Source organism: Echinops telfairi, unplaced genomic scaffold, assembly GCF_000313985.2.
Source record: "Echinops telfairi isolate 266 unplaced genomic scaffold, ASM31398v2 ScPeMD7_5868;HRSCAF=6743_0, whole genome shotgun sequence".
Taxonomy (NCBI): domain Eukaryota; kingdom Metazoa; phylum Chordata; class Mammalia; order Afrosoricida; family Tenrecidae; genus Echinops; species Echinops telfairi.
The window spans coordinates 17,129,564-17,140,422 of NW_022109767.1; the positions used below are offsets into that span (position 1 = coordinate 17,129,564).

At 36.5% G+C, this 10,859-nt stretch overlaps 1 protein-coding gene across 1 annotated transcript in view; it reads right to left on the reverse strand.

Annotated features, from left to right (window-relative positions):
- The window catches only part of RAPGEF2 (Rap guanine nucleotide exchange factor 2), a 271,237-nt gene that overhangs the window by 60,704 nt on the left and 199,674 nt on the right, over positions 1-10,859 (reverse strand). Inside the window, exon 8 of the mRNA XM_045295760.1 lies at positions 5,035-5,166. Coding sequence (XP_045151695.1) covers positions 5,035-5,166 — 132 coding nt within the window. The remainder of the gene's footprint in view (positions 1-5,034; positions 5,167-10,859) is intronic.

Below are 10,859 nucleotides of genomic sequence, written 5' to 3' on the forward strand. Positions count from 1 at the left end.
ACACACACACACACACACACACACACACACACACACACACACACACACAGTTGGTTGGGTTTAAGTGGGATAATAGAAATCCAACAGGCCTACAGGAGAATGGAGTACTAAACCTAAGAGAAAGGCCTGGTACCTTTGTCGAACTTGTGTTTGCTGGTAAACAAGCAAATTTCACCTCTTTCATTCCTTCTGTGACTTTAGTCATGTCACTGAAATTCAGGAATAGTTTTAATATTTGTACACTGGAAAAATGTGCTCTTATTATTTACATACAGGATTGCTCTCAGGTCAAATAAGGAGAAGGTTGAGGAGGAGTAGAAATTAATCTGGAGCTAGATCAAAAGTCTCAAGGGCATATATTTTTATTTCAGTCATAGCACTTTCCACCTCCTTCTATCTCAGCAATGAGCCATGCACACTACTGACAGTCACAGAATTTGAGTAAAAAACAAACACAAAGCATGTAGTCGCAGGCAGTTTTTAAATTGCTGACCTTGCAGTTAGTAGCCCAAAATTAAAGTTCATGGAAAAATGGACTTATAATGGAATTTTCACAAACTTTCTGAAGCACGGTTGTATGAGATCAAAAGTTATGAAAATGTACTATTTGGGCATAAACAAAAACTTGCGATTTTTTTTCAAACTATGAAGATTAATGTTTACCTTTATAATTTTTAACTCTAATAAGATGCACATAAATACTTCATATTGAAAGTTATCTGATTAATTTTATATCTGGAAGAAAAGCTTATATTTTTCAGGTAAATAAAAAAACTCTTGTACTAAATTATCTTTTACACATATAGCCTAACATATTTATTTTCATTACTATTTAAACAGCAATACTATAAAAATTAATATTCTCAGATAAAAGTTAAAAGATCTTGTATTTTAATCCAAACACACAATATATTATGATTATAGTTTAAGAAAATTAATTTTGTACATTTAGAGATATCAATAAATGAAAAATCAGAGGAAATATCAAATGCCCAGAAGGGTTTTAACTCAAATAGAAACTATTACACATTTTACCATAAAGCATTTAAAAATGATTGCAAAATTGGTAAGACCTTTAAAATTATTAATCATCGTATTTCAGGGGACCTGTTTAGTAAGTAAGGAGCCCTGATGGCATAGTGGTTATGTGTTGGGTTGTTAACCGCAAAATCAACTGTTCAAAACCACCAGCTGCTCCCTGGGAGAAAGACGAGACATTTTACTCTCGTAAAGATGTAGTCTTGGAAACGCACAGAAGCAATTCTACCCTGTCCTATAAGTTAACTATGAATCAAAATTAACTCTATAGCAGTGAGTTTGTTTTTGTGTTTTTATATCCCTGATATAAACCCATTTTGTACACAAGTCATACACAGTGAACCCAAACAGCACACGAGACAGGCACTGATGTATATTTAGGCCAGGAAGTATGAAGGTAATAACAACATATCTAGTGCACCTAAGCCATTCACTCTGACAGTCAGGTCATTTATCATGGACTTTCCTATGGTTGGGATTGGTATTATCTCACATCACCAAGGGAGGCATTCTGTTTTCTGTCACCAACAGCCTCCTACCCTTTCCATTTGCTTCTATTTATTTCCGTAACAAACCCTTTTCAACTCAATCAGGATTGTCAGTCTTCTAGACTCTACTACCATCTATGTCTACCTCTGTACCACCTCCTCTTTCTTCTCCCTGCCAGTTAACATTCCCTAACCTGTCATTCTAAGTCGATTCGATCAACACAGCTTCACTAGAACCTGAAGGGAAGTGGGAGACAGCAAAACTATATTTTGTCCTGGTTGTGTTACTTCAGTGGGAAGACAATAACATACGAGAACAATCATTTCAGTGTGTGTCTAGGGAGGAAATAAGCACTAGAAAGGATAGGGCAGAAGACGTAAGATCTGCTTTACACAGACTGATGCGAGACAGCTCTCTGAAAAGGTGATACTGGCCATGAAGGTCAAAAGAGACCAAGCCACGAGAAAACATTCTCAGAAGCAGGAGAGCAGACGTGAGGCTCTGCCCGAGAGAGAGCTGGTCTCTGACTGTCTTTGTGTTGTTCTAATATAAGATGTCAGGTTTGGGGAAAGCTCAAATCTTTGCTTTCTTCGTGCTTACGATGCTGAAAATTAGTTCACAAAGCTAAGAAATCACTGTGTATTTGAAGGCACCAAATCAATGCAGGCTCAGTGTCTCTGGTCCATTTGCTTTCCAATTCTATGACTATTTCAAACATTTCTCCTTAAAACTCACCGCTCTAAAGTCTGCTCCCGACGTAACAAATGAACTCAACTCTTCAGAGGGAGAATGGAAGCCATCAGATAGAAACTTGTTCAACTCCCAACTCCAACCGCTTACTGGGAAATGCTCCCCTCCACCCTATCTCCAGCATTACTCCATCCTATCTCTCCGCTTCTTATAGCATACAACGTTCATCTAATCGTGTCCACCTGGTGAGCACTGATACTCAGTTAAATCTAACAACTTTCAGTCTTTGAGAAAAATCCTCCTCAGTCAGAATTGCACAAAGATCATGTGGGAAGTCATGGGATAGAGGTTCATCTGCGGAGTTGTTCGTGAGGAAACTAGATGTTTGATAACAAGGAAAGTTGTAGAGGAGTCGGATACAAAATCAGAAGTTGCACGAGGTACATCTGTCAGATTTCTTTTGATCTTAAGAAACTGATTAAGAAATACCTGAGATGGCCAAATAAAATATTAAGCTTAGCACAGCTACATCTACAGACATTTCAGCAGCTTAGCATATGCTACATCTATAGACATTTTCCTATGAAGAATATAAATCTACCGGCCTATTGTCATATTTGAAATGAAAAACCTTAAAATGCTCCTAAATGACACATAATGGCACACAGCTGCATCTCCATTCCTCCTTAATCTAAAGCGAGACTGCAGTCTGCAAGCTCCATGTTAGACCATTTGGGCATTTTCATCTATATTTTCTGATGGTAAAATTACCACGGACATGAACTTATTCTGGCCTCCTACTGACGATAACTGTATATAAAGAGGTTAATCTTGCTCACATATCTTCATAAATTACATAACTGGCTGCCTATCATGAACTTCCCTTCCAGGAGCACCATTCAAGTTTACAGATCTTTGAAAACAGTGATAACTGATACAAATTTCAAGTTGGGTTCCCACTACCCATCTTAAAATACAAAGTCATCTCTATGCCATGATATTTTATTTACTATCTAAAGCTTCTAGATAAAGCATAGCTTTTACTGAAATTGATTATATTGTAGAGAGAGACTCTTGTATGTTTAAAAAGGCAACTTCTAGAACTAGGCAGTATATGGGGTTACATAAATTTACCCTGGTCCACTGCCATTATAAAGTAATATTTGGGTTTATACTTTGCAGTTATATGTTTTTAAATACCTTAAGCAGTTATTTTAAAGAGCTAAATAATTATATTTCTTATCGCAAAATAAGATTTTTACAGAGTCAAAAATTTACAAATAACTGCATCGATAGCTATGGATAGGTAGACAGGACATTTGGGGTTGCTTAAAATACCAAAATTCTCATCAGGAAGCTCTCAAAATACTTACTATATATAAGTACAGTGAACCCTCGCCACTTCGTGCTTCGACTTCCGCAGCTTCACTCTATCGCGGTTTTTGTGTAACAGTGCATGCTGTCATTACTGCCACTGATTGGCTCATACTGTACACACTTGATGCCATAAATAATATAATAAATAATAAACGATAATTGTAACATCCAAAATGTTTTACTGTATTTTCCCTTTTTCGTTTAATAAATTGGGTAATACGAGTGTAATGGTGACTAAAGGGTGTTCTTTCATGTCCTCTATGCTCTAACTACGAAAATATTTGATTTACAAATAAGGAATCCTACTTCGCGGAATTATATTTATCAGGGTAGGGTCTAGAACCGATTAACTGCGATAAACGAGGGTTCACTGTATACCTAATACATTATCTCTTTAATTTTTTTCTGAGATCTATTAGGACTTAAAATATGTTGCTCACGTGGTATTCTAATTGTTTAGCTACTTTTAGTATGTAAAACAAACAGAAACTTAGTAATGCCTGAATATGTCAATGATCCTGAATAACTATAATTTTCCCAAAGAAAGGTACTTTTATGATCGTCTCTTGTCCCAGCTCTGCTGGTGTCAATAATCACATTTTATTTTTTACCATATATAAATTAAAAAAAAAATCAATTCTGATTCTTAGCAAAAGTCAATTCTGATTCATAGCAACCCTGTAGAACAGAGTGGAACGGTCCCCTTTTCAGTTCTCAGTCTGCAAAAACTCTGTTGGAGCAGAAAGGTTCATCTTTCTCCCATGGAGCAACAGGCAGCTTCAAACTGCTGGCCTTGTGGTTAGCAGTCCAACCCACTGTACCACCAAACCTCCTTTAAAATAGATATAGTGTGTGTGTGTTATTTGAAGCCATTTATTAACAGTTTGCATAATCTTAGCATTCTATTTCTTTCTAATTCAAGAGTCTATTTTAAACACAAAACCACATTTGTAGTCAATAAAAAGTCATAAGAAAAATAATTCAGGAATCCAATCTAAACATTCCTTTTATTTTTATCATGCTCAAGACCTGGATAAAAAAATAAAAATTTAGAAACGCATAATCTGAAGCTTTCCGCTATTTTGTTTACTCAATAAAGATTCACAAATTGAATATGTCTATAATTGAATTAATAAAACATTTCCATTTAAGGGAGATATAATTCCATTTCAGCTACTGTTTAAAGTTCTGGTGACTGGTAATAACCGAACCAAGCGTCACTGACAGTAATTCTACTTCCTAACAGAGTATAACCATTGCTGTCAGTGCGATTCGACCTCCTGGTGACCTGGAACATGCCACAGGTCTATGTGAAAGGCAAACATTGTACACACACAGAACGGATGCATCGCTTACTCTCTAGATTTTATCAATTGGGAAGCATAACCTTCTGTGGAACAAGTAAAAATGAAACAAAGAACAAAGAAAATGTTTTCTTACCTGATAGATATCAGACAGACTGCTGCTTCCAGAATCACTTGTGATACTACATCCTGAGTGGCTAGATGAAACGTGGGTCACCTGTGGGTGGAGACTGTCAGTAAGGTGTAGCTTTGTGAAATCTGCCGGAAGCTATGGAAGGAGCAGGAAAAACTAGGATTACAATTTGAACTAGGTACCCCAAGAGTGCACTTTAAATGGTGATTCACACTCTGTTTCATGTCATTTCTCAAAATTGTTGTAGGAGAGATATTTTCATTTTTAATATTTCACAAATTAATAGACATTCTCCTTATTTATCAGGAATCGCAAGATGAATTTTTTTTTAATGTGCAGGAGGCATACAAGAAACCTTGAATAATACTAAATTCAATGCTTAAACAGGTGGGTTTGGTTATTAAATTAACATGGGTGAGCATTTAATTCAGTGAGCTATAATTTTCAAATTACAAATCAATATGCAAATCGGTTTATTACTATTTGTTAGCAATAATGAATGTAACTTAGAGGCAGCAGAAAATTTAAACAATATATTTGAGTTTCTTATATGCCCAAATAATGTTTAACAGTGGAAAGAGATCATTGAAAATCTTAAAATTGATAAAACGCAATGGAGAAAAGAGAGCCTTCAAAGAATTTACAGTCCAGAAAGTAATGGACGACGTCCCCTATGTACACACAAACACATCGAGCACCAGCCTTTCTCCTTGTTCACGTTTAAAATATAAATTAAAAACAACAACAACAACAAAAATAAATAAAATATAAATAAAAATACAACCCAGCCCCAAACCAAAGCCATTTGAAGCGATTCAGGCTCAAAGACCGCACGGAGGGTAGGGGGTGGAGTGGTGATGGTGTGTGTGTCAGAGAGAAAGAAAGAGAGATCTCAGGCTATAAATCTTTATGGGTGCAGATAAGCATCAGGTGTGTGTGTGCGCGCGCACATCAGAGAGAAAGAGAGAGTTAGTTCTCAGGCTGTAAATCTTCATGGGTGCAGATAAGCCTCAGCTTTCTCCCACTGAGTCACTGGTGGGTTTGAACCGCTGACCTTGTGTTGAGCAGTGCATCCCATACCCACAAGTGTCAATAAGGCCCCTAAAATACCTATAGCATCTCTCAAAATTTGTTCTACTTTTCATATTATATAAAGAAAACATTTCCTCATTTAAAATATTTATTGAGCCCTTTCCCCCTAAATTTGTGTGTGAGGCATTAAAAAAGCAGTGTCCTTAATCATTTCCCACAATCACTTAGACCTGACTAGGTTATGAAAAGCTTGTTTTCCACCCCTGCTTCTCACTTTAAGTCTAAAAAAATATTTCAATATTCACTCATAATCTATTCAGAAATGAAGTTTTTTAACTTCATGGAGTTATGTATACAAAGAAAAGATTTAAACACAAATTAGGTGGCAGATGATTGAAAGTCAAATGGACAAAAGTGTAAATGTTGAGGGAGACTGAGAAGTGGGGCATTTGTTTAAATGTGGGATACTAATGAAACCAAGATCTACCTCAGTAGGGGGTGGGGAGGGAGTTAAACTGATCATCGAAGATGCTGTGAAATATTATATACAATTTAAGAAAATTAAAAGTTCCCAGTAAGATAACAGTCATATGCATATCACTAGATGTAGAATTCACATAGTTTGTTCACAATGTAGTATTCTGTAGTAATTGTGAACTATTTGCAGGTTAGCTTCAGGAACAATTTGAAGTTTGCAGATAGGTACTCACGACTATGCTTTCACTTGCACAGGCTGTGGGCATCAGATATTAAAATACACAATAATCCCAGAGGTACCCACAGGAACAAGGGTTCCCGGAGGGCATGGGAAAGGGGGAGAGGGGAACAGGGAGTTGATGGCATTGATGACTGTATAGCCCCACTGGATGGGACTGAACATCAGAGCTTTATGGGAAAGGAAGGGATATGCTGGAATGAGTAAGATGTATCAATAAAAATATTTTTCGGGGAAAAAAACCATAATAATTTAAAAACTAGGATAAATACCCCCCATCTTCCTAGCTACATTTCAATTTGAGCTGGTTACACACTGCAAAATACAACTGGGAAACATGACTCTAAGGCTCAATGGTTTTAAAAGGCATCAATCAATACATGTAATTACAGACACGGATTTCTATTGATTCATCTTTTACAAACATGGCTCACGTTAATATAGGACATATAATGTGATTTTTTTAAAACGTAAACAATGTTAAATGATTATATAACTAGCATTATATAACTAATGCATTTTTCACTCACTAAACTACCATTTCTTAAAGTCTCGTTGGAGTCTTTTTTCCTTTGGTCTCTGTCAATTGGCCATGTTTCCTGAGAACTCTGCATAGACAACAGTGAACGCTGTAAGAGCACTACGAGGAAAAACAGATGCAGCCTCCCAGATCGCAATCCACTCATCCATGCTTACTATAGCCACAGATATAAAAATGATGTGACTGGACTAGGTTGAGAATCAGAGACTACCTAAAGACAGAAGAAATATTCTATTTTATTTAATAAGTAGCTATGGAGTTATGGGGCTATACTACTATGTGAGATACTCTAGTAGAGGGCAGGAATAATAAAGGGAATAGATATTTCCAAATCTAAAATTAATTTCTCAAAACTCTGTGATAGAAAAATGAGTAATGGAAAAATAAGTGGTGCTGTTGAGTAAGCACTAGGTTGTTTAACCACAAGGCTGGAGGTTCAAATCCACGAGCCACTACCTGCTCCTGTAAAGATTTACCGCTTGAGAAATTCTATATAAGGTTGTTATGGGTCAAAATAGACCCAAAAGCAGTATGCTTGATTTTTATTTTGGGGGGTAAACTTTAGACTAGGTAATGTGTGGTTAGATTTTATGTCAACTTGATAGTGCCCATGTGGAGAGAGGGGTAGAGTCCAATCTGTCAATCAGGTGGTAGCCTGGTGATGCCTCCTTAGGGGAGTGGTCTTTTTATAAGAGACACTGGAAGTTTCTCTCTCTTGCCCTTAGAACTCCTGCTTGCTAGAATTCTGTGTCTGCTCCAGAGGGGGCCCCGGGTGGGCTGTTGAGACCCTGTCAGGTTCCCACGGACCTTGGCGCCCTGTGACTCTGAACCTAGCCTGTGATCTCCCTGCTATATAGCTTCCTGTGTCATCGGCCTGCAGCTTTGTGAGTCTGAAGAGGGTTAGCCTCAGACCCATGGGCTTGAGCTGGATGGGCTGGGACATCTTCTTGATGATCTATCAATGTCTTTCTTACCTGAGTGTCATTAGTTTTGTCTCTAGAAAATCCAGCCCAACACAGTGGCTTAATGAGTTACTCCCAAAGGAGGCTTTTTTGGCCCCCATTATCTACCTATAGAAGCTATATTTCTCCCAGCACTCGAACAGATTTGACGTATTTATTTTTAAAGTAGCCCCTTTTAAACAGCAGGAGCATGATTCATTCACCTTCCTTTACATTTCCTTCCTTCGTTCTTTTTCTTTCTTTCCTACTGCCTCTCTTTTCAAGCATTTCCAGTTCTTTTACTTTTTGATGAGTTTCCACATACAGACTTAATCCCCAAACCCATCACCACTGGATCAATTGCAATTCACCGAGACCCCATAGGATAGAGCAGAACTGCCCCATACAATTTCCAAAGTTGTAATCTTTATGGATGGAAATTTACATCTTTCCCCTGCCAAAGAGCTGGTGGATTCGAACCACCGATCTTGAGTTAGCAGCTGAGCACTGAACCACTGTGCCATCAGGGCCCCTCATAGCTTCAAAAGGCAGGTAATGTTTTTATTAGCTGATTTAAAACCCTAGGTGACAAGATAGTCAACTTTTATTACTCTAAATCATACTATTTCCTTAAGAACAATACCAGAGAGAGTAAACATTTGAACCCAGGACTATGATTTACCAGTTGCAATTTTTTTTAATTTTTCAAACCCCTTGGTATGACGTTCTTGACTGCTTCCTTCATCTATCTAGTATTTCACAAAGGAAAGGTTTGTTTGTACAAGACAAAATTAATTTTGCTCACAAATAAACATACATAGCAGAAAAGGAGATTTCCAATTGTGTAATTAGATCATAGGAAACTAAAAGATCTAATATTATTTCTTCTTAGCTTACAAAAAGACATTTTTAAATGTCTATATGACTAAGCTTTTCAGAAGTACTTCCAAACAATGTTTAATCACTTCTATCTTCTGCTGAAACCTGTAGAAATATACAAAACTGTACAAATGGAACATTGCTCTCAGTTCCCTGCCTAGGCTCAAAGGAGAACTTCAGAGACCTATCTCCTCATCAATTGCCTTGGGTAAGTTAATTAACTTTTACACCTTAGTTTCTACTATAAATTGAAATTATATTATAACTAACCCATTGTTATCCGCAAAAGTTACCTTAGAGATGTTTTTCTCTTCCTTTTTATTGTCATTTTATCATCAAAATCCTCTATTAGTAGAAGCTATTTTTAAAATACCATGTGATTTTTAAAAAACCTTATTTTTGACCTTGTGACATATAACATTACCATAATAATTTATTAAGAAGAAGCCTTCAAAAGTTCATCAAAAAACTGAATTCAAAGTTCATGATTGCACATTAAATATATCATATTTTATAAACAGATGAGTGGACTACTTAGAATACTACACTACATTTTCGAAGTAATTAATTTTATGGTAATGATATACATATTCCAGTTACTCTTCTTTATAAAAATTTATATTCTCATAGGTTAGATTCTTTCAAAGTATTAACAAGTTAGCTAATCTGTGTTTTTCTAGTTGTGGTTTATTATGTTTATTGAAAGAAAAAAACACCCTTTGAAACAGTCATGTTTTTGGCCAAAACACATACTACAAACTCCTTACTCCTGCCAACTAGAGGACAATCTGGGCAGAAATATCACCAATAAAGATGGGAAAATGAGGTTACGCTTTATTTCAAAAGTTCTTTGCTACTTTCTTCTATTATGAGAATATAATTTAAGAAAAGATCTGACATTGAGAAATGAATGCTAGAGGTGAATATTCCATATACCTTTCTTTCCAAACATTCGTCTTTTACGTATTTGAGTTAGTAACTGAAATGTGGTAGAACCCCAGCCCTCTTCCCGTGGCAGAAAATTCAGGGTTGGTACCACGTGAATGAATAATACATTGCAGTCAGTTGGTGAGGAAGAGGCTGCACTTTACATAGAGTTCGTTTCATTCTCATTCATTTTCACAATCACGCGTTCCCTCTTACTTTATAGAGCAAGGTATCAGCGTGCCTACTTTAAGCAGGAAGAAACTGGGACACTGAAAACCGGTTTTTGAAAAGTATACAATGCATGGCTGTTATTGGTTCTGGGCCCAGAAATCTGGCTGCAGAGTCCACACTTACATGCATTTATTAGCCTGTCAAAATAAAAGCTTTACTGATGTTAATGATAGTTATATAGCATCTTGTATCAATTCAAAAATCCTGTTTCTTACACAAATTTCAATGCCACAAATAAAATATTAATTTAAAATAGTGTTTCACCTCCACTTTCATGCAGCAGTGTATGCAAGCTTAACTTCTTACATCTTTTTACAGATTTTTAAAAATCATTTTATTAGGGGCTCATACAACTCGTATCACAATCCATACACACATCAATTGTGTAAAAGCACATTTGTACATTCATTGCCCTCATCATTCTCAAAACATTAGCTCTCCACTTAGGCCAGCTTTTTCCCCTCCCTCCCCGCTCTCCCCTCCTTTATGAACCCTCGATAATTTATAAATTATTAATTTGTCATATCTTACCCTGTCCGACGTCTCCCTTCACCCACTTTTC